Consider the following 25,849-nt stretch of genomic DNA (forward strand, 5'->3'; position numbering starts at 1 on the left):
TGATTCAGTTATTTTAGAATCCACTTGACAACACTAATTATTTTTCTACTCTTTTTCTTACTGTGCAATCTGCGATAAATTCATCTACGTTATTTCGTGGGTTACCAAAGCTGTATTTCAAACTTTAAATAATTGTCTTCTTTTCGTCAAAGTCCACACAGACGGGTTCACTTAGTTTAAAACACCTTTTGACAAGACAAATTATTCTCCTTACCTCTGTCAAATTGTGAAACTCACTTTAAAATATCATCTGTTACGGCTAATCACGTACACGCTGACTGAGTTCTAGTTTTGTAACTTATTTTCCGACTCAACGTTTACTTTCACTTCATTTAACTAATGCTCGTGTTCGTTAGTCACCTACATATATGCTTTGTTCACTGCTGCCTCGAACTACATGAGCGACGCTTTATTATAAAAATACTCTATTTAGGTAACAAGAAAGACATCAAGCCTTCGAGTAATAATTACAACAATGTAATTGCAAACACAACAACGTATGGTTTGTACAGAATTACGCAACGAAATTTGTCACAGTTAACATTTTTAAAACAACCTGTCTTTAACATCCTTTTCCTGAAAACTAAAGAATCATTAAGTCTTTGTGTGTTTTCTTATAGCAAAGCCACATCGGGCTATCTGCTGTGTCCACTGAGAGGAATCGAGACCCTGATTTTAGCGTTGTAAATCCGTATTCTTACCGCTGTCCGAGCAGAAAACAAATATTAAATCACAAAATAAATTAAATAATAACACTTCCACTAAACACTCTTGTATACTCAACAATGTTCCAATAAATTAAATAATAACACTTCAACTAAACACTCTTGTATACCCAACAATGTTCCTTCTAACAATATATTTTTAACGTTTTCCACGCAGTACATACATTAATTTAGAATCACTACGTCCTCTCTTCCTTCAACGATTCTGTCTAAGCCTCTTTATGTATGCAACACGGCTCAAACAGCTTGACTAGAGGCTTTTGCCAGAAACGTTGCAACGCAAATAATAATAAAGCTTTTCTCGTAGTCGTGTGTTTTACCTACTGTGAACATTTTTGTCCCAATTATTTCAATATTTTTCCATGTCTTTCTGTCTTTCCTACTGTGTTTTTTTTTCTGCCCAAAAGTAATCAAACGAAGTAAGAAGTTATTCAGATTCCAACAGAAAATTACCGGAAAAACAGCAAGTGTGAGATAAATATTCTCAGATGTGTGAGTATGTTTGAAGATAAATGCACGTTTCACGTGAGTATGTGTTTGACATCTTCCTCCTCACCGCGCGAAATTCAAAAACGAACAAATAAACGAATACGATGCTAAAAGTCGGATCTCGACATCGTTTTGTGAATGGTTACAGGAAAGAAAGTGTGAGCTTAACAATAATCAACCAACCATATCTGTATTGACCAAGGAACAGTTAGTAGTACGTAATAGTGATAAACTATATTAGTAAAGTGGCTTTTTATGTATTTATAAAAGTAAAACAGAATTAGAAACTGTAACTATATCTGTTGAAGCAATGACTTCATAAACTTACCACTACAACTATTGAATTCTACTATTAGTCATTATTAGTAATATATAGAATTACGTAGGTTATATTTATCTAATAGATCATCAGAAGAAAATAAATACAAATAATTGTTATTAAACTCGAACGACTATCTTATACAGTTATGAAGGTTATGTCAGTCTAACGACATCATCGATAGGTAAAACACACAAAAGGAGTGTTTTTTTCATACGATTATGTGATAACTTGTTCGTTTTCGAATTTCGCGCAGAGCGGTGCAAGCCTTCTCTCATTTAGCAGTGTAAGACTACAAGGAAGGCAGCTGGTCACTATTGCCAATTCTTGGGTTATTTTTTACCAACGAATAGTGGGACTGATCGAATTTTATAACGCCCCCACGGTGGAAAGAGCGAGCATCTTTGGTGTGACGGAGATTCGAACCCACGATCCTCAGATTACGAGCCAAGCGCCCTAACCACGAGGCCATGCCGGGACATAATTTATAATAGAACTATGAAGTTGTATCCATCTAATAACTTCATCAACAGATAAAAAACATTATTTTGCACAGTTACATAGTAGAACTATAAAGGTTATATATTCAGCTAAGTGTGTCGTCAGTGAAAACATAAATGTTAGTACAATCAGTTATTGAACAAAAGGAAATTCCAAAAATGTAATACTATTCGTATTTCAGTAAATATATCGTGTTAAACTGCAATTTAAACTGTCTCCGGTTTGGCCATTTTTACCTTCTTAAACCTATTGATGCTGAAGATTCTAGCCCGGCATGACCAGGTGGTTAAGACACTGGAGTTGCAATCTGAGGGTCGCGGATTCGATTCTTTGTTACACTAAACATGCTCGTCCTTTCAGCCGTGGTACGCTTTAATGTGACGGTCAATCCCACTATTCGTTGATAAAAGAGTAGCCCAAGAGTTGACTGTTGGTGGTGATGACTAACTGCCTTCCCTCTAGTCTTATACTGCTAAATTATGGACGGCTAGTGCAGATATCCCTCGTGTAGCATTGCGCGAAATTCAAAGCAAACCAAACCAATCATGCTGAATACAGAGGGTTTTCGATATGCTGTTAAAGATAGCTCATCACAAACGCTGTTTAAAGTTTCAGTTTCATAGGCGGGCAATCATGCAAGCAAAGATCATGTTGTAACAGCTTAATTAAATATGCCTTCAGTCTTTTAGACACTAAAACCGGAATTCAGTACCAGCGTAAGCACAGCACAGATAGCCTATTGTTTAGGTGTGCACTTAGCAACGAAAACAACAAACAGGCAACGTAAGTTTCCTCAATTTATTTTATACACACACACACATATAGGTAAGGATTTAAACACGTTCTACTGTGACCTTACGAGAAAACGCCTTCTTCTAGATAAAGGTAATCAAAACACAACAATGAAGATTACAACAGTTTCTGGTGTATGTATATCTAGTTTCATTGTTACAGAATAAAGTAAAAGACGACTCGTGCTATTATTATCAGATATTTGAAGCACTCGATGAAATATAAAAAACATCATAGTAGGCGTGTCTTTCATTACATGGTTCAAAACGATTTTGAGTGAACGTCAAATATGGCAAAGGCACGTGTTGGACACAGCGAACTCACGAGAAAAAATTTTTTTCTTTTCCCCTCTGTGAAGTAATATTCTTGTTTGTTGATTTCTTTAACTTGAATTTCGGGTTAAATGTCAGATGCGAGAGCGACGTTATTAAAACTTTAGATATAGATGCGTGATTTTAACTGTGACATCATGTTAGCAGATATTTTATTCTGTGCATGCCTCGCCCTCCCAGCCGTGGGGGCGTTATAATGTGACGGTCAATCCCAGTTTTCGTTGGTAAAAGAGTAGCCCAAGAGTTGGCGGTGAGTGGTGATGACTAGCTGCCTTCCCTCTAGTTTTACACTGCTAAATTAGGGACGGCTAGCACAGATAGCCCTCAAGTAGCTTTGTGCGAAATTCCAAAACAAACAAACAAACTGTGCATGTATCTAATTACAGGTTTTAGTTGCATGTTTTACATTTTCCACATGTATAGGTTGTTTGTTTTGTTGAATTTCGCACGAAGATTTCTTTGCAGCTTTGTGCGAAATTCCAAAACAAACAAACAAACTGTGCATGTATCTAATTACAGGCTGTTTCGAAGCTGTTTCGGAGTTTGTTTGAAGTGATAGAATAGAGGAAAGACAACTTCTCAAAACTATCCATATTCACGTCCAACTCTTAAGTGTTACTCTTTATCAGCTGAGCCCCGACATGGCCAGGTGGTTAGGGCACTCGCTTTCACTACGTTCTACAAGTGAAAATCAATCCTTGGAAAGTATGGTGTTCGTCAATTAAAGCTGTCCACCATTTGTAGACGTAGTTATTCAATTAGCTAATAACTAGGTGTATGTCAACAAGGTCCCCGAAAGTCTTCTGTTTCAAGAGTAAATAAAACCAAAATTAAGAGTAACAAATATTTTTGTTTCTTGCTATTGAAGTTTATATGTCATGCTCTGTTGTAGCCTCCAGAATGCATAATTCCTCTCGTGATTCATGACATGCGCATGTTTCACTGATGTTGCAACAGTAAAAATTGCAATGTTGAGTGTCCATAATATGAGTCATTTTAATGTATACTGACTGACTGACTGACACACAACATACTACCGTAAAGGTGCGACTGGTTAAAAGAAGTAAAACAGATGATCTGTCCAGGTGCCTTTCGACCCCCTTTCGGGAAAGTAAGTATCTCTCAAAACTACTGTTTCTTATGATATTTTCCCATTTATTCAAATTAAATCATAAACTTACTTTAAGGAGACTCATATTATTAACTATAATATAAATAATCTATAATATTCTTCAAAGCCATATTTCTTAAAGTAACTGTGTCATTATAATCAAATTTATCAATAGATCAGTGAAGACCAGTTTGCAATATTAATTTCTACGATGAAATATAAAGTACATTCTGACACGTACTAAACATTTATTTTTGGAACGTTTTATTTCTTAACATGCCACAAGGGCGTGTTCATTTTAGTGTACGAATAAGATAAAAATCAATGGAACCCAAACCCAAAATCGTCTGTACTGGGAAACATTAACATAATGTTGTTGAATAGGATAATAAAACGTAGATAGTGTTGTTGAATAGGATAATAAAATATAGATAGTGTTGTTGATTAGGATAATAAAATATTCTTGACTAGGATAATAAAATATAGACAGTGTTGTTGACTAGGATAATATACATGTTGTTGTTGAAAAGGATAATATAAATAATGTTGTTAACTAGGATAATAAAATACAGGTAGTGTTGTGACAAGTACAATAAAATATAAATAGTGTTGTTGACTAGGTTAATAAAATATAGATAGTGTTGTTTAATTTGTTAATAAAATATAGATAACATTGTTTACTTGGTTAATAAAACATTGATAGTGTTGTTCACTTGGTTAATAAAATATGCATAGTGTTGTTGACTAGGATAATAAAATATAGATAGTGTTGTTGATTAGGATAATAAAATATTCTTGACTAGGATAATAAAATATAGACAGTGTTGTTGACTAGGATAGTATACATGTTGTTGTTGAAAAGGATAATATAAATAATGTTGTTAACTAGGATAATAAAATACAGGTAGTGTTGTGACAAGTACAATAAAATATAAATAGTGTTGTTGACTAGGTTAATAAAATATAGATAGTGTTGTTTAATTTCTTAATAAAATATAGATAACATTGTTTACTTAGTTAATAAAATATACATAGTGTTGTTGACTAGGATAATAAAATATAAATAGTGTTGTTTACTTGGTTAATCAATTATTGATTTGGAATGAAACTGGGGCAGATTTAAATTTAAATTTAATTTTATTAACTTGGTTAATAAAATATGCATAGTGTTGTTGACTAGGATAATAAAATATAGATAGTGTTGTTTACTTAGTTAATAAAATATACATAGTGTTGTTGACTAGGATAATAAAATATAAATAGTGTTGTTTACTTGGTTAATCAATTATTGATTTGGAATGAAACTGGGGCAGATTTAAAATGACAGTATTTCTGTCTTTAGAGTAAAATCCAAACTTTCATAACCTAATCTCAGGTAATGGTGTAATCACAACAGTTTAAGAAGGCAATACCGTAGTAATAATCTCCTGGGATCAACGGTAAGTCGAAGAGCTTATGACCCTAAAAATCGAGTTTTGATACCTGCAGTAACTAGGTGATATATAATCCATTGTGTAGCTTTGTTTGTAGCTATTCGAGGGCTACCTGCGTTAGCCGTCTATAATTTAGCAGTTTGTCATCACCACCCACCGCCAACTCTTGGGTTACTCTTTTACCAACGAATAGTAGGAATGACTATACATTATAACGCTCCCACGGCTGAAAGGGCGAACATGTTTGGTGGGGCGGGGATTGGAGCCTGCGACCCTGAGATTACGTGTCGAGCGCCTAAACCACCTGGCCATGCCGAGCCCTTTCAAACGATCATTATGCATTGAGCAGGTTCGAGTTGGAAAGATGATTTTGAAGTAATGTAAGAAGATACATTTAGTAATAACTAAAAACAAGGTCTTATATCTTTTTTCGATAACTTAATAAACGCTGATTTTTAGCAATGTAAGCTTGAAGACTTACTGTTAAGCCACTGGGAGGGGTCAGAGTTTGAAGCTCTTGTTTTAGTTCAAAGTTACAGAATTCACAATGGGCTATATTAACTCTATCCAAGGACGTTAATCGAACCCCGTATTTTAGCGATGTAAGTTCTGCTGATCCACTGAGAGACAGGAAATCAAGTATAGTCAGTTTTTCTGTATGTAGCTGATAGTGATCCCCTATTTCTGTAATACTTCTATACAACAATCCTATTTCTATTCCTGTAATACTTCTGTATAAGAATCCTATTTCTATTCCTGTAATACTTCTGTATAACAATCCTATTTCTATTTCTGTAATACTTCTATATAACAATCCTATTTCTATTCCTGTAATACTTCTGTATAAAAATCCTATTTCTATCTCTTCAATACTTCTATATAACAATCATATTTCTGTAATACTTCCATATAACAATCCTATTTCTTAATTCTTCTATATAAAAATCCTATTTCTATTTCTCTGATACTTCTGTATAACAATCCTATTTCTATTCCTGTAATACTTCTGTATAACAATCCTATTTCTATTTCAGTAATACTTCTATATAACAATTCTATTTCTATTTCTGTAATAATTCTATATAACAATCCTATTTCTGTAATACTTTTATATGACAATCCTACTTCTATTTCTTAATACTTCTATATAACAACCCTATTTCTATTTCTTAATTCTTATATATAATAATCCTATTTCTATTTCTCTAATACTTCTGTATAACAATCCTATTTCTGTAATACTTCTGTATAACAATCCTATTTATATTTCTGTAATACTTTTATATAACAATCCTATTTCTATTCCTGTAATACTTCTGTATAACAATCCTATTTCTGTAATACTTCTGTATAACAATCCTATTTCTGTAATAATTCTATATAACAATCCTATTTCTGTAATAATTTTATATGACAATCCTATTTCTATTTGTTAATACTTCTATATAACAACCCTATTTCTATTTCTTAATACTTCTATATAACAACCCTATTTCTATTTCTTAATACTTCTATATAACAACCCTATTTCTATTTCTTAATTCTTATATATAATAATCCTATTTCTATTTCTCTAATACTTCTGTATAACAATCCTATTTCTGTAATACTTCTATATAACAATCCTATTTCTGCAATACTTCTGTATAACAATCCTATTTCTGTAATACTTCTGTATAACAATCCTATTTCTGTAATACTTCTGTATAACAATCCTATTTATATTTCTGTAATACTTTTATATAACAATCCTATTTCTATTCCTGTAATACTTCTGTATAACAATCCTATTTCTGTAATAATTCTATATAACAATCCTATTTCTGTAATAATTTTATATGACAATCCTATTTTTATTTCTGTAATACTTCTGTATAATAATTCTATTTCTATTTCTGTAATACTTCTATATAACAACCCTATTTCTATTTCTTTAATACTTCTATATAACAAACTAGTTCTATTTCTTAATTTTTCTATATAACAATCCTATTTATATTCCTGTAATACTTCTGTACAACAATCCTATTTCTGTAATACTTCTATAGAACAATCCTATTTTTATTCCTGCAATACTTCTGTATAACAATCCTATTTCTATTTCTTAATACTTCTATATAACAATCCTATTTCTATTCGTGTAATACTTCTGTATAAAAATCCTATTTCTATTTCTTTAATACTTCTATATAACAATCCTACTTCTATTTCTTAATTTTTCTATATAACAATCCTATTTATATTCCTGCAATACTTCTGTATAACAATCCTATTTCTGTAATACTTTTATATAACAATCCTATTTTTATTTCTGTAATACTTCTGTATAATAATTCTATTTCTATTTCTGTAATACTTCTATATAACAATCCTATTTCTATTTCTTTAATTATTCTATATAACTGAAGTTTTCTTTCTTTCGGAGAGAAAACTGTTATTTTTGAAACTAGTAGATAACGAATTTGTTTTCGTTCTCCCTAACTTTTTGTCGTGTCTTTTCTCACCTTTTCTTTTAAATTCGTTAAGTGTCTATTTTACTCAGCACAATTAATTTGATACATACTGTTTACACATATATATGTGTGTGTGTAAATTAAGTTTACTCAGTTTTTGTCATTAACTTTATATAGCTGAAAATGATAGATCAGTTAAACAAAAAAGAGAGAGAGATTCTCTTTAACTACAAACAGTTTAGTCTATCAAAAAGGTCACGCGCCTCACGAGCTAAATATCATATTTAAAGACATCACACTTTCCTTATTTGTCTCCATTGACAACTCGATTTATGAAATTGATTCTGTAGCTTTGCAGCCTGTAGAAAGTTTTTCTGTCGGTATTCATAATTTTATTGGTCGACAAGCTCACTAATCAAATCATGTAGTGTCGCGTGGTTACTAGGACTACATAGTTCATCTTTTAACTTTCAGGATCTTACAGTTTTATTCCTGTGAAGTCTGTCCATTAATAGAGTAGCCGGGGTGCAAGGGATCCCGGCCCTCTGAAAATTCTAGACATGTTGATCACATATTAATTTCAGCTTATATATACATAATAAACTCGTTGTGTTTCATTTAATAACAAAATAAAACTGCTGTACACAATATCAGATTTGCTCTGATTTATTCTGATGACCAATTTATTTTCCGAGCAGCAACATGGTTATGCCATTGCCCATTAAACACTATATACTATATTACACTTCGCACTATTTCACTTTGATAACTTTAAACACTATTCGTGAAAAGCATGTATTATTTGATGACTTAACGCCATTAATTTATTATCTATAATTACCAACATTCACGGTATTACACTATCCTTATATAGAAACAGAAGTAAACTACATATAAATCACTGATATTATTAACCTTTTCGATATTACGTGTTCCCTCAATTACTTATCTCTATCAACATACAATTTTATATAGAAATATAGAGGTATGCATGCTATGGTCATAGTCGTTCTTTATAGTGACATGCTCGTAGTTTTGATAACGTATCACATAAAAGCAATACTAAACGTTGTTTAAAATATGTATCAGGGTTTGCGTCACAACCTGCTCATACAAACAACATATTACATCAGCTGCCAAAAGGTTATACCGGTTTCCTTTTTTTTTTTGCTACTGCTCTTTACGAAACAGAAAGTTTATTAACAAATCAACCAATCATAGCACAATAAACCAACTCGATGGTGGTTTTCGTAATGTTTTTACTGGATTGACCATGAGAAAATTTTAATTCTCCTAAAACTTTTATTTGTTTGTTTTAAGTTAAGCACAAAGCTACACTCTGCCCACCACTGGTATCGAAATCTGTTTTCTATCGTTGTAAGTCCGCAGATATACCCCTGTGCCACTTGGAGCGGTGGAGGCTCTTGAGACTTGTACTTTTCATTACTATTCCAATTTTATTAGGCTTTGCGTTGGACTAATAAATTAGAGGGAAGGCAAGTAGTCAACAGCACCCTCCGTCAACTGCTGGTCTACTCTTCTCCAACAGAATAATTGGAGCTATTGGTACTTTTATATGACACCCAGAGCTCTGAAGTGAGGGGTGCGTTTATTGAGACAACGAAACTCGAGCCATGGACAACTCGATTTCATTCTTGGCTACCAATGCTACACACAGCCAGTATGATGTAAGTAAAATGTTTGACGGGGCAGGAAAATGAAATGTAAGAAACAAATAACATAAAAATTCTGCTAAAGATTTTCGGAAAGTTTTTTATTTATTTTTTCAGATATTAATTTCTTATCCTTCTAGAAACTTGTGATGTAAAATAATGTTGTTAGATAGAGAACCGTTGGGCTTAACGTATATACTTCAGTTGCACTGTTAGTTTTTAACAGTCTATGATGTTTGTTTGTTTGTTTTTCAATTTCGCACAAAGCTACTCGAGGGTTATCTGTACTAGCCGTCCATAATTTAGCAGTGTAAGACTAGAGGGAAGGCAGCTAGTGATCACCACCCACCGCCAACTCTTGGGCTACTCTTTTACCAACGAATAGTGGGATTGACCGTAACTTTATAACGCCCCAACGGCTGAAATGGCGAGCATGTTTGGTGCGACGGGGATTCGAATCTGCGACCCTCGGATTACGAGTCGAACGCCTTAACCCACCTAGCCATGCCGAGCTTCAGTCTATCAAGATTTGCTACATCTCGTGTATTGTACATACACTCCTGACTTCCAGTGTTTTAACAATGCCAGATTCGCCCTTATCAGACCTGCGCTGATAATTAAATATAATAAAATTAATTATGTATATATATATATACTGTTTCCTATATTCTAATAGTGAGTATAGCTGTGGTTAACATTTTCTCAAAGGACTGGAGAAAGATGACAAAGAAAGATTCCAGAAGGTGAGATATAATCGAGATACTGAGTTCAACTAAAAGAAAAAAATTAGACATAGATTTGTTGTAAACATTTAGTTTCGAAATGATGAGACATCAAAAGCGAGGGTCCATCATACAGATAATTTTGTTAGGGGGAAGAATGAGGGGTCAAGGTTGGTCAAGCACAGCGGCGGCTGTAATAAACTCATGCAGCATGAAGGTATGTTGTTTGTTCTATGTTCTGGACTGTTTATTTCGAGGTCAACTCAGAGCATCCGATGACTTTTTGAGGCAAGATTTACGTTATGAGCTCAACAACCTTATATGAAAAATCTCAACTGAATTCCCCCCTCCTTCCTCTTACATGCACATATTAAACTCCATGGCACCAGGATTTACAGACTCTGGTCACCATATTCTGTTGGCTGTTTGTTTGTCGTTGTTTCCTTGTGTTTGTCTCCTTGGCTTAGTCAGGCTTGATATTTATTATGTGAATATACATTAATGTATTTTTCTTCTTTTCTCTTTTCGTCTCTTTCGCTACTCATCCCCTCACTGTGGAAAACCTACATCAACCACGAGTGGGGTAAAGGGAAATTGATGAATTTCGATCACCGCGGAAGAACCAAACCCCCAAGTACCGAGTGCATGCCATGACTAAAATAATAAATAAAAAATACGTATTCATCCGATTACTCAAAATTTGAAACACTGAAGGGTTAGTATCTCAAGCTTCCGCAAGGTGTCACCCCAGTCGTGCCTTGTTTAGTAATAAGTTTGTTTATTTGCTGTTAGAGGGCGGCTATAGTAGAATTACTGGTGCCATTTTCACCAACATTGAATTTTAGTGGTGAACAAACTGATATGATTTTAATTAAGATAAGTTATATTTTCCATTGTTGTTGCTAATGCAAAATCAATTTGAAAGTTACGTTGCATTTTAATCAGAAACACGAAAACGTGAGATTACTCAACATGTAGGAACATTGTAACCCTAGTGGCTGACATTAAACTAGCTTTTCGCCGTATTCTCAAAATGTATCAGGTATCACTCGCTTGCAACTGTGTGAATGACCAAACGCACGCTGAAACTTGAGCTGTTTTAAACAACATTTTTTGATTTATCAAGCATTGCGTGAGATCGTTTTACAGTGTGGAAGAGTCTTGGCGCCACTTGCCGAAATTATCACGTGCTTGTTTTATCGATCGCGCGAGAGTGTTGCATACTACAATATCGGTATTTTATTCTTTTGTGTGTGTGTGTGTTTGTGTGATTTCCATCAAAATTAAATTTTAATTAATTTACAGGGGAGAGGGGGACTAAGAATTTAAACACAACGACTATGTTGTGATATATATATATATTCTCTGTTTTTACTTGATGTAGCTCCCCCAGTGGCACAGCGATATGTCTGGGCATTCAGACTGCTAAAAACCGGATTTCTATTACTGTGGTGGGCAGAGCACAGACAACCCACTGTGTAACTTTGTGCTTAACTTTAAACAAACAGTTTAAAGCTGTCAGAATGCCTCAAAAAAATTCTATTCACAGAGTACGTTTAACACGATTACCCTACAACATTTTCTTCTGTAACTTTAAAACGACCGTATAATCTGTGATTGACTGTATTATCAATGTTACCAAGGTCGAAAACCCAGGACTGTGAGACTAAAGTCTCATGGTTCACGACCCATTATTGTACCCAAAAAAATCGTGCTCTCCACGTTGAGACTGTGTGTGCGTTATAAAAGTAACGGTCATACCCTACTACATTTTCGGTCTGAAAAGAGTTGACGGTGGGTTATGTTGATTAGTTGCTTTTCTCTAATACACGAGGCCAGGTGGTTAAAGCACTTGACTCATAATCTGAGGATCGCGGATTTGCAACCCCATTACACCAAACATGCTCGTGTAGGCGTTATAATATGGCAGTCAATCCCACACTTCGTTGTTAAAAGAGTAGCCCAAGAGTTAGTGGTGGGTGATGATGACTAGTTGTCTTCCCTCTAGTCTAAAACTGCTAAATTAAGGACGGCTAGAGCAGATAGCCCTTGTGTAGCTTTCCGTAAAAATTCAAAACAAATGTGTTAAGTGTTTTGTGTTTAAAATAATTAGTTTTTATTACTATTGCAGAAGGAATAAGGCAATGCTTGTTTATTATTTCTGTTAAACACAAAGGACTATCTGAGCTCTGCCCACCACAGGTATCGAAACCTGGTTTCTAGCGATATAAGTCCTCAGATATACCACCGTGCCACTGGGAGGCAAGGCAATGCTATAAATATAGAGAGTGGACAGAAATTGTAAAGTAGGCTTTGTTTGACTAGTTGTCGTAAAGCTATAGAGTAGGATGGATATTTGTGCTCTGCTCAACGCGGGTATCATAACTCGATTTTTAGCGGCGTAAGCTTAAAGGTTTTCCGCTGAGCCATCGGAGAGGCGGGTTGTAGGTCTTTGCAAAACTCGAGTTATGGATGTTTATTTTCTTCAGACACCATATTAAATAGTTTCACCAATAAATAAAACCATTGGGTCTTAACAAACTATTTTTAGTGTTTTCTTGTTTCAAAACATGATTTTGTCTGGCCTGTCAGTAAACAGGTTTCATTAGTATTAAATTCTCTATACTTTTCTTTTAACTGTCCTTTATATAAAGAAACAAAATCGATCATATTCGCAGATTAAAAGACATTTAAATAATAATAATAATAAACACTGTTGGAGCTGTTTGTCGATCTCGCACATCACACTTTAACCCGTTCAACCCGAAAACAAAATCAATAATGTATATAAAAGTCCATGTGAAACACGTCATGAAATTTATTCCGGTGAGACAGCCCTAATATTAAAATACACGTTTCAAAGAACACAACATCGATAATAAATTCTACCACATTGACACTTTAAGCACATTTTTAAATAAAACTACGTTCTAGATCAGGAGAACGGTGAAGTTGTAGCCATATCCAATAATAAGTTTCTTTTCAAAACGATTTTTTTTTACGAATCGTGTTATACTATAGGGGGAAGAAATCGCATGAACCTAAGTGTCAGTACTACTGTGCTACCAGAATACCACCTGCTTTTGTCGTAACTATGACGATTCACAACACATGGTATCCACCGGGTTAAAAGACATTGGACTGCGTCGAAACATCTAGAAGGTTATAATTTACTGATGAACATTGTAGTTAACTATTATTAGTTTAAACGATAAATTAAATAGTATCTTACTTTAGTAAAGACATGTAACTGCGAATTTAATACAACAAATTGTGTAAATGAAATTTGAAAAACAAATTACAACATAATTTTACGCTTGTTTATTTATTTGTAATTAATCATAAAAGATACACAATGGACTATCTGTGATCTGCATAGTATGGGTATCGAAACCCTGATTCTCGAGTTGTAAGTCTGCTCACACAACGCTGTGCCAGTGGGGGACAATTTTGCGTTTATTAAAACTACAAACTCTGTAAGCTGAGGCTCTTTACTAATTTAATTGATATCACGATATTAAAGAAATACATTTCAATTTGTGGTTAAGTTAAATCGTGTATAATGAAGGCTTGGCTGCAAAGGCATTTGATTCGCAAAGTTACGAGTTCAGATCCCGTCACCAAACATCCTCGCAATAACATAACGGCCAATCCCATTACTCGTTGGTAGAAAGTATCCTAAGAGTTGCCAATGGATGGTGATGACTAGTTACATTCCTGTTATTTATAAATTAGGGACGGCTAGAGCTGTTTTGTGCAAAATTCTATAAACAGTACTTTGTAAATTATTTTTTAGGATTTTTTTATTTAACTGTAAAATCAATTGTTTATATTCATGTATATATGTATAGATCTAGGTACCTAATTAATTCATCATTTTCTATACTTAGCGATTAAAAATATTTTTATTTCATTCCTATCTCCTCTATGGTTTGTTTCCATATTTACTTAAGTTAGTATTGTTCGAATTTTTAGTACAGCTAAAGTTAAAAAGAGGCCTAAGCAGAAATATTCAGTATATTAATAACTGTATTCAACTGAAGTTTATATAGTGTCAACGCCTTTTATCGACCAAGCTTAAGTATAATCCTTTATATATGTTTCATTAATGCAACAGTTTTAGGCTTATGTATTTCTCAACGCTACATTCTTTATTCTGTACCTTGAAGTTTTATCGAGAAGAGTGTTGTGTTTTAAATTATATTTTTAATGTTGTAATTTAGATGTTGCCTAGAGGGCGCATGACGGTAACATCAGGTTGGTGTTGCTCGAATATTAATAAATGAGGCCTTACTAAATATGTATATAAAAATTAGACTATGAATACGGGTGAACCAGTAAATAAACAAATTAAGTTTGCAGAGTGAATCATAGATTGTTCACGAATCTGAGAGTTTTTGTTAGTATCATTGTCTTCGATAAGCCGTGTTGTTGTAAGATAAAGTTTGATTTTTACTTAGTTTAGTTTAGATGGCTTATCTTTAAATGTAGGATTACAAAGTGCACTAGCCTGTAAAAAAGCGTGAAGGAAACAAAATTAATGTCATTGTTACGTGGAATGGTCGTTGAGCTATTTTCACTACATAATATAAAAGAATCCGTCAATGAAAGAACAAATTTAGAACAGTTCACCAAAATAAATTAGACCATATCCATTGTCGACGACGCTTTTCGTTTAGTACCAGATTTGATTTTTATTTATTATTTTTTTTGGACGTAGAAATTTTTTATTTTCCTTTGAAGGAAGAGGTCGAAAGTGTACTTGACCCTCCTAGGTCCTCAACTACCAAAATCAGTGCCGACAAAAAAAGTCATGAGAAAAGAAAAGCTATAGTACTTTTTTGTGATATTATTGCATTTTTAATTTGATTATCATTATTCTAGATTTCGAATTCACGAATGTATACAGTCCTCTAGAAGCTAGGAGGGAAAAAACGAGTTCGTTGACTTTTTGAATGTTTATTACACATCAGGATAATACATGTAAATTAATAACGACCAGCAGATCTTTCATGCCATTTACATCCAACAAAAAATAGCAAACTCCTTATTTGTCACTGATATGATGCCTATCTACTGAACAACACCGAAAACGCATGTACGACAGTAATGGGAAAGCAAGAAAATTTCAAGTATATAGACAAAGCATCCATATCCCTTCTCCTAGACGTTCAATGGGCCCTTCTCTTCTCTCCCCTTTAACGTTTTTCTTCTAAAAAGAAAACTTTCTATTTTTGCCCAAATACTTGAAATGGATATATAAATATATGTTTACAAAATAATAACTTTCTAACGAAATAGTTACAAACTTTTTAATCTCTAACTTTATTTACAATTAAATGATGTTACTTAATTGTAAGTAGCTTCTATGTTTACATTATTTTTTGAACGATATATTTTTTTAAATCCCGCTCATCATTCAATCAATACATCTATATTTTTACTTGACACTGTAAATGAATATATTAGCAAAATTAGTGTCATGTATTTAACGTTGTTCTCACCCAAGAACATTTATAAGTCAAACCTTTATATAAACCAACGTATAATGAATCTTAGTACCTATATTTACCCTTTATACTGAAATCTTGTTTTTATTTGTATTCGCATAGACTAAATAAATACCCTTGATATGTTGTGTTACTTTGTTTTCGTGCAGAATATTAAGTTATCAATGTTGTTTCTCTTTACTGAAACAAAATTATGGTTAATGGTTACTCATTAAAATCCAGGTTATCTGAAAAAAAAATTATCGCTAAGTCTCCAGGTAATAGTAGCAATTGATACAGGTACAGAAATATTGTTTAAAACTGATACGTACACCACTTACCAGATACTTCTGCAGAAAATACTTTAGGGTATCATAGACAGAACAACTGCCAGAATAACCTACAATAGAAGCTAATACAACTTACAAACGCATCGCTAACTGTTGACTAGATTCTCTAATAAAAAAACAACGAAAACGGCAACATTTAGTGCAAACTATATGTATCAAAATTTAGAAAAAAACATATCACATCACTTTGGTATGTTAGTGCCATCTATCAGCAACGAAATCAATTAATTAAACCTTTCCAAGTTTGTTTTTTAAACTATGAACCATAATGAATAAAATTACTTTATCACTTAGAAAAATATGAAAATAAAAATTAACTGTTCGTTAACATTAATAAAATTTAGAACACTAGAATTATAAACATCAAACAGAAACAACAAAGTTAGATAAGCTTACTTTGGTCCTACTACTTCTATTACTTTCGTTATTCTTAGAATGTTCTAATGCGTAAGCAATGACATTACTTCATCGTATTATAACAGTTTGTACCTCGAAAACAGGGTTGTTCAAGTTTGCTACTAAATAGTACACGAACTTGACACAAATAAAAAAAACAGGTACATTGCTTTAAATATTTTATCCAGGGAAGTTTAAAAATACATCTTGATAAAAGTAGTTCATTAATTATTTGTCTAATTAAACACCTAATAACCAAACACAATTTCAAACATCCATGTTAAAATACGTTAGCTATCTTGTCAAAACCACCAACGCATTTTGATATATTTTCTATGTTACATCAACTTTATTTTATCTACCCTGAGAGATAGTTGTGAATCATGTTAAAGTAGTGCCCACTGCATGCTGTCCCTCTGGTCAGTAGTCAATCCTAAATTAATAATAACCCTGCTTGAATCTTAGGGTCTTTAACATGTTTGTGTAGATTATTTTTCACCTGAGGTGCTTTTTTCAGGCTGAAAATACCAGTACCCTGAGATATAGACCTGAGTTTATGATATCAGTGACGAAGCTATAATTCTACCTCACAAACAATTTGAATTTCTTTCTACTCATTAACAATAATAAGTCATTCATGTAGAATTCTGTGTTTAAAATATCTAATACTTACTTTCCTATACTTAACTTAAAAAGCTTATGTTTAAAATATACTTATATTAATTGGTTACAGAATTTAAAACACTTGCACATATTCTTACCGGACCACAGTGGAATAGAGGGAGTTCTCTTAAACAGAAAAGAGAGAGATAGAGATAGTAAAATACTGAGACACACACACACACATATATATGTGCTCACAAACAAACAAAAGTGATACAGGCAACAACTGTCTAGGTCAGAGTGATACTTCTAGAGAAAGTCCTCAAGGATTAATCTACATAAGCAGCTCTGATAGAAATGAGAACAAAAGTGATACAGACAGCAACTGTCTAGGTCAGAGTGATACTTCTAGAGAAAATCCTCAAGGATTAATCTACATAAGCAGCTCTGATAGAAATGAGAACAAAAGTGATACAGGCAACAACTGTCTAGGTCAGAGTGATACTTCTAGAAAAAATTCTCAAGGATTAATCTACAAAAGCAGCTCTGATAGAAATGAGAACAAAAGTGATACAGGCAGCAACTGTCTAGGTCAGAGTGATACTTCTAGAGAAAGTCCTCAAGAATTAATCTATATAAGCAGCTCTGATAGAAATGAGAACAAAAGTGATACAGGCAGCAACTGTCTAGGTCAGAGTGATACTTCTAGTTTCTTTAAAACAAAAAAAGTAAAATACTGAGACACACACACACACACATATATATGTGCTCACAAACAAACAAGAGTGATATTGTCAGTGACTGCCTAGGTCAGAGTGATACTTCTAGAGAAAGTCCTCAAGGATTAATCTACAAAAGCAGCTCTGATAGAAATGAGAACAAAAGTGATACAAGCAGCAACTGTCTAGGTCAGAGTGATACTTCTAGAGAAAGTCCTCAAGGATTAATCTATATAAGCAGCTCTTATAGAAATGAAAAATTCTGGAAGACTTCATCTTCAGTCTAAAGTAATTCAAATCTTCATCATTTATACTTGAGCTAATATTGTAAATTAGACCTTCACAAGCATCACTCCAATCTAGGCAGTTGCTGCCTACATCACTTTTGTTTGTTCACCATGAATACCCTGCCTAATGCATCTACAAAACAATAGTGTATTGTGATATTGTGAAAGTTAAGTTACACTGGAAGATCATTATGTCCTGTTATAGTGTATCAAGTAACACAATGATTTAGAATATTTGTTTTCCTTACAATCTTAAGGCTAAATATTAACAGTAAAAAATGAACAATCCATACTGTATTCTGAACCTCACTTTCACCACTTCAAGTTTGCATGTTTGAAAGAAAAAACTTTAGGTAACAAAGATTATGCAACTGTTTTTGTGCCAACATCACTACAGAAATTTACTCTTTTCTATTGCTGTTAATTACAAGAATTCACACTATCTGTGGAATAACAGTATTAATAAAACCACCTCTCTAGATAGTACCGAGAAATCACATTCTCTGTATTACAAAGCTATTCTAACTTTTCTTTTTCACCAACACTAACTAACATAAGTCTATTGTTCTACTAAGGTTTCTTTTTTCATTGATTATACACGTAAATCTAGTATTACTAGTTGGTCAAGTAAATCTTGACATCTTATAAATTATTTGGATCACACCAGAAATTTCTACTTTTCTTTAGGCATCACGATGTCCTCTGTCTAAACACTAGTCTTTAGATCCAACAAATATTTAACACAAATGTAACTTATTCATAAGATGTACAATTCCACAAATTCTTTTTCAATCTCCTATAACTAGCACCTCGTTGCATATAGTCAAGGTTTTGAAAATATAAACAAACTGGATATTTTGGAGACCTGTTAATGATTACATTTTTAAACTTAAGAATGAATCTAAACAACAGGACTAGAAGGTTCTTGGTATATTGAAAGATATTAGTTGAGACACAAGACCACAGAAAACAAAGTGCTAATGAAGTGCAAGCTCTCTGAAGTAGCCATTACAGACATGGAAATATTCAGGCTACAAGGTGTATAAAGAGTACACGACAGAATTAGGAGCTAATAAGCTACAAGGACCTTGAAGTATCAAAACACTTTGTGACAGACACAAGACCTTAAAGGAAAGGATGAAAAAGTGTAAAACTACACTGCTAAAGTAATGACAAAGACTAAAGCAATGTCAAGAACCTAATACTATACATTTACAAGACGCTGATTTAGTTAAGTAGAACTAAGGTATTAAATCTATGACAAAGTAATAATTAAGAAAGTTTAGGGCTGATATCCTAAGCATACATTTGTGTATCTAAACATATACAATAATTAGTTTAAAAGGTTTAACAACTAACAACAACAACACTTTGATAATAGGTATAAGCTAGTATGCCTAGGGGCAAAGCTTTTGACTGAAATGTGTATAGGAAATTTCCTTATGAAATAAAAGTCACTTAACTCAATACATGTTTTTTTACAAACAAAAAACACTTTACAGCTACATAAATTTGACTATAAAACTCAGTAATAAACCTGTTGATAGTCCTAAGATATGATATGAGCTACAACAATGTTTTATGGAGAAAACTTTCCATTTCTCTGTACAAAAGATGTCAGCTTATCTCTATAGAACCCTTCAGTGGGCTAGTGTTATTTACTGTAAGTTTACTATGAAAAAACTGGGAGTCAGACTTGGCATGATTGTAAGCCTTTATCCTGCGTTTGTATGGCTGCTTTAAGATTGGTTGTCCATTGACAATTAAGGGTATTATGTCAGGAGGTTGAGTGGAAAATGCAGATCTCCCTATGGTTAGTAAAGGTTGACCATGGATGCTGCAGGGGCGTGATTCATCTCCAGGGGGTCCTTTTAGTTGAGAGTTCTCTATCTGAGATGTTTCAGATGAGGAACAGGAGACTGAATTGGTGTTATCTTTCTGTCTACTTGGTATTATGTTTCTCTCTTGCTGAGACTGATTATAGCTCCCTTTATTAACTAGACTATTAATTGGAGAATCTGGATGAATAAAGGAAAACTCAGACGTTGCTGATGATACCCCAGCTTTCACAACCCGAGAGTCTGAGGTAGGAGTGACCTCTGGATTGGAGAGTATATGTTGTGCATAAAGAGATCTTTGGGAGAGAGCTGGTGACACCTGCAAAGAACGTGGAGAGGGTTTCTCTAGGTGACTACGCAAAGATCCTCTTCCTAGTGAAATGAGGGAAGAGTGAGAACCCCCTGTACACTGGGGAGCAAGTCGTGGAGCATGGATTAGACGAGTTGGAGATTGGAAATCAGGTTCAAATGGAATGCAAAAACTGCTCTCATCAAAGGAATCACTGTCATTGGTAGCTAGGAAATACGAGATAATGTAATAAATTATGATTACTATCAATATTGATTTGGTCTATGAAAATAAAAATAAAATAAACATTTCAAATAAAACAGTTTTAAAATCAAAGGAAAAGTAATAAGTAAAGTACACCAAACCAAAACGATATCATTCCTATGACGTGAAACATGACAGATGAACACTGCAGGTAATTATAGAACAAAACACAATAAATCAACATCAATGGTAAAGTAAGACAAATGAACATTAATAATAACTATGATGAAAACATAAAATAGTGCACTACTTGGTTGGAGAAAATATTCTAAATAAATGTCCAAAAGGTACTGATACAACTTTGAGATTCTGAACATACAGGTAGAATTTTGAATCATGAAAACAAGTAAAAAGGGAAAGGAAAAAAAACTTTCATGAAACGGAAATTATGATTAAGTAGAAACGTAAAGAGAAATTGAATAATAGAAACAAAGCAACAGGATATTAACTATTGGGTTTTGTTGCTGAAGTCTTACTAGGATAGCATTCTTGTAAACTAATCAAAAACAGTAAAATATTATAGAAGAGTTCTAGGATCCTTGGCTGAGGGCTTAGAAAAAAATTTTTGAAAGAATATTTATCTCTGTTAGTTTGAATTTATAGAGTAAAATATGGTGTATGAATAGTAACTGAAACTGTGACAGCTACATAACATACACATGTACCACTTAAATCTAGAGCAAAGTACAATATATGAACAGCATTTGGAACTGTTAGAGCAGACTACAGTATATACATATAAGCTATAACTTTCACTGTTCACTTTCATTGCCAAATGAAACAGTGAAATCTACTGGTACAATGAAATTTGTAATATTGAAAAAATGTTTGATGAAACTATAGAATGTTGGTAGAAAATATTTTAGTTCACTATACTGAATGTTCACTACAGCAGAGAAACTGGATAATAGCAAGAAAATATAAAAAAAAAAAAAAAAAAGGAAATTTTAAAACTGGCAGAAAAATGGAGATATACTTTATAAAAAAATAAGCTGGACTACACCAATGGACATATATTTAACAAATAAACCACCAATAGGATTAATGGCTTATAGATGTAGGAAGGCAACTGATGCTATTTGACTAAGCAAAGCAGTGGAATACGTGCTGTTGTCTAGGGCTTGCTTTATGATCCTGAAAGCTCTAGAATAAATTTTACCCATTTTCCTGCTTTCTCTCAGAATAATTTTCCAAACTTTCATGCATTTTTACTAAGGAAGATTGAAAGTTCCTCCCCACTGTTTCCTATGGCAATATCTTCTATGGTGCAACATTTGAACAATTCTATCAGAGGAAAATTTTAATATTCTGGCTACTACAATAATATTTGTTCTTTTTGGGAACATATTTTGAAGTAAGTATCACAGCAGTAAATACAGGTCTGTTCCAATAAATGTACAACCTACTTGTAACTTAACTATCAGATATAATATCTAAAACAATTGGTTTTACAAATGAATTTGGATTGAATCAGGAAAGTTATAGTTAAAAAAAGGCACAAGTAACTTACAAGAGCTTCCATCCTGGTGTCTTCCCATCTGTGGTGTTGCTTGTCGCTCTGCTACTGGACGCAGGTCACTTAAACGATGGAGGTCCATGCTAGTGTTCCGGCGATGCATCAAAGAGGTTTCTACATAGCTATCAGACAGCGTGTGTTGCAAGGTGAACAGGTGCCTGAAGAAGGTGAACAATGGGTTTGAAATCAGTATATTTCTCAAACATTTTCAGTCTATTACTGATTAATAAGCTAACATTTATGTTTCCCACCATTACTGGTTGTTCTTAATGTTTTTCCCCACCAAGGACCTCTTTTATAATTAATTCCCCCCCAGGACCCAATGTTTATGAAAGTTTCCATCTACCCAACAAACTGTTTTTATTAATTAATAATTAACTCGTTTTCTAATTTTTTACTATCAAATAAAAGACATATATAACTGAGCATACAATTAAAAAAGCAGCAGTGTTAAAAACCCTACTTATTTAATGAGATGGTATTACTTGCACGTACCAACAGAGGTCCAGAGACCACAGGTTGGGAACCACTGGTCTATTACTACATTTCAACATAAATCTATTACTTATATATTGCAAAATGAAATGAGAATATTTAGGGTGGTTTATGTGCTAAAATGTCTTGATAATGCTGATACAGAATAGACAACAGAAATATATTTGTTGTGATTTAAATCAAATCTTATGTTCATGTTCATATTAAAACAGATTGACTACAGTTAAAAAATATTTTGATTTAATAATTTCACTGATAGTTTCCTTTCCTTATTTTCATGTTGAGTATTCTGCCTGTCAAACAGAAATATACACGAGATTCTTATATACTAAACAAAATTATCCTTTTTTCTAGTGCACTTCTCCTAAGAGCATTATAAAAAGTTGGTTTCAATAGTTGCTGCAATATATCGAATGACAAAAACCGAGTGTAATATTGCTCATGAGATCATCTGTTTGTTCAACTGTTTAATACTCAAGTTAAAACCAACTTGTTATATGTTTCTTATATGAATACAGTTCAAGTCATAATATGTTGGTTCTCAAAAGCAACATAAAATATACTGTTTTGTCTCAAAAATGTTGAATCCAAACAAATATAATGGAATCTTGCATAAAAAGTACCAAATTATGTTTAAAAAATGTAGAACTTTAAAGATGGTTTACAAGAAACATTTATGGCATTACTTTTTATGTAACAGTTACAAGATTTTGTAGCTAAGCTGATTTGGTAAATTTTATTTACTTTTTATAAAAGATTAGAACTAAATGTAAATAGTGTAATTTTTTAAGATTAATCACGAGTTTCAACCTATCATCAAATGTAACTTAACTTGAAATTTTATAAAATATTTTATGAAATATCAACGTTTCACAACTGGTTTATTATATCACTTAATGCATAGCGAACTAAGCAAATCTTCACTCACACATGCTTACATGCTATAAATAAACCTCTCTCCAGTTTTTCCAAAATTATGACTGAAGTTCAGTCAATAATATTTCTTTTATTTATAGCAGTTTCATTCTTGTTAAAAGACACAAACAGATCTTACCGTCTTCTTAAACCTGCATCAGAAAGCTGAGGAACTAGAGTCTGTGACTTACGAAGAACTTCTCTTCGACCCTTGCTACGACTCATGGCATTTCGCAGAGAAAACATCCAATCGTCTAAGCCTTGTGGTGTCCAAAGCAACAACTGACCTTCCTGACCAACCCTGATAGCAATTACTCCATCTCGTTTCTTGTCTGCCCACTGAAGGCCATCAATATCAGCCAGATTAACCTGTGTGCATGGGTATAATTTTATATTTTTGATACTTACAATCAGTGCTCAAAAATGTTTCACCTACAACAACAGTCAATATTAGTTTTATATAACAAATTAAACAGAACCAATACAATCTGTGATGTATTAACATGTTCACTCAAGGCCAATGAATTACAGTTCATTTACTCAGATTATCATTTCTCTTATATAAAGCCTGTAGGTGGCCTAACTGTAAGTCTGAAGGCCTATATTACTAAAATTTAGGTTTCGAACCTGTGGTAGGTAGAGCATAAACAACCTATCATGTAGCTTGTGCTTACCAACAAAACAGACAACCTCTTATATAGGACATGCAACATATTTTAAAAAACATGAAATCTTCATTCACTCTGTGGCTGTTTTTTAACATTAATGTTTTCCACCATTACTGATTAATAAGCTAACATTTATGTTTTCCACCATTACTGGTTAATGAGCTAACAACATTAATGTTTCCCACCATTACTGGTTAATAAGTTCTCTTAATTTTAATCAAACATATTTTCAAACAAAAATTACATTAAGTGTTAAAAGTGTTATTTTACTACGGGTTAGAAAATGGTGTTCTGCTTTACACTACTTGGTGTATACTCTGGTTATTTAACCCCATATATCAGTATCTGAAGATCTATTCATACAGGTGAATCTTTATGTATATTAAAATTATTTCCAGTCTTTTCTTACAACATCAATTCTTTCTATAATGTTTCATTAAACCTGATGCTTGAAACTACTATTGGTCATTCACGTCATTTGCCCCACTACACCGTTACAGTTTACCATTTTAGATGGAATAATAAATTCTGGTTCATCTAGTTTTTAGTTACATTGTTTGGCCACTTTATTAGAACTCCATCTATTATCAATTATAATAAACTGGACTGTAGATGGTACTGGCCTCATGTTTAATTCTGACCTCCTGGTCAGTGAATTTGATCTGCAATTGATTCACAATGAAATACTACTGAAGCCACAATCATACTATTGAAATCAAGTGAAAGAAACAAAATAAGCATTTTCAATTTATGCCATAATATATTTATAAAAACATTATTCATAAGAATGGAAATGCTGCATTATGGGCTGGGCATGACTGACAAAAGTGTCCACATATTGACAGAAATCATTATTACTCTGTAATTATATCTTGTTTGAATCTCCATTATTCAGCAGACCCATTTGGTCACTCTAAGAAATCCATTTGACCTGAAAATATTGCACTTTTACCCTTTGTTTTCTTATAGATTTGTATTCTGGGAAGCTGTAAAATTATGAACATTTCCTTTCTTATTCATACATTTTTTTCCCATTACAAAATTAATATACAAAAATTATTTTGTGGAAAACATTGCCTCTCTGTTCAAAGGATGCCTAAAGTTGTAATAAGATTTGTTTGGTGAACTGTACAACACAGTGCTTCTCAAATGGTGGATTGCAACCCTCAAGGTTTCCCAGGATGGGTTATAAACTGTTAGCTCTGTGTCAACATTTTTAAAAGTCCTTGAGGTGTCTGAGGGGTACACATATCACCTTTGTTATGAAATGCAATGAACTATGCCAAGAAACATCAAGAATGTTCTCATCTTTGTAGAAATAATTGGAGATCACAGGGATTGTTTGGCAACTCCAGCTGAGAAACACTAGTTTGACAAGTGGACTGTATGACTAATGAATAAAGAGTTCATTATTCAAAGATGTGTTTTAATTTTTGGGAGCTTCTAGGCCTAAACTATGTCTTTCAAAAA

General features: G+C 33.1%; 1 protein-coding gene and 1 long non-coding RNA gene across 5 annotated transcripts in view; one reads left to right on the plus strand and one right to left on the minus strand.

Moving 5' to 3' along the window:
- Positions 1-9,300: 9,300 nt before the first annotated feature.
- Positions 9,301-16,193, plus strand: LOC143233724 (uncharacterized). Its single transcript, XR_013018284.1, has 2 exons — positions 9,301-9,843; positions 15,435-16,193. It is a non-coding gene; the product is annotated as an uncharacterized LOC143233724 (long non-coding RNA).
- The window catches only part of LOC143233722 (uncharacterized), a 64,502-nt gene continuing 54,150 nt past the window's right edge, over positions 15,498-25,849 (minus strand). For all 4 annotated transcript variants that reach the window (XM_076470276.1, XM_076470275.1, XM_076470278.1 and 1 more), the window contains exons 3-5: positions 23,851-24,080; positions 22,296-22,459; positions 15,498-20,748 (exon numbers count right to left, since the gene is read on the minus strand). In XM_076470276.1, the coding sequence (XP_076326391.1) occupies positions 20,012-20,748; positions 22,296-22,459; positions 23,851-24,080 (1,131 nt within the window). In that variant the 3' untranslated portion in view covers positions 15,498-20,011. The remainder of the gene's footprint in view (positions 20,749-22,295; positions 22,460-23,850; positions 24,081-25,849) is intronic.

Source organism: Tachypleus tridentatus, chromosome 12, assembly GCF_004210375.1.
Source record: "Tachypleus tridentatus isolate NWPU-2018 chromosome 12, ASM421037v1, whole genome shotgun sequence".
Taxonomy (NCBI): Eukaryota; Metazoa; Arthropoda; class Merostomata; order Xiphosura; family Limulidae; genus Tachypleus; species Tachypleus tridentatus.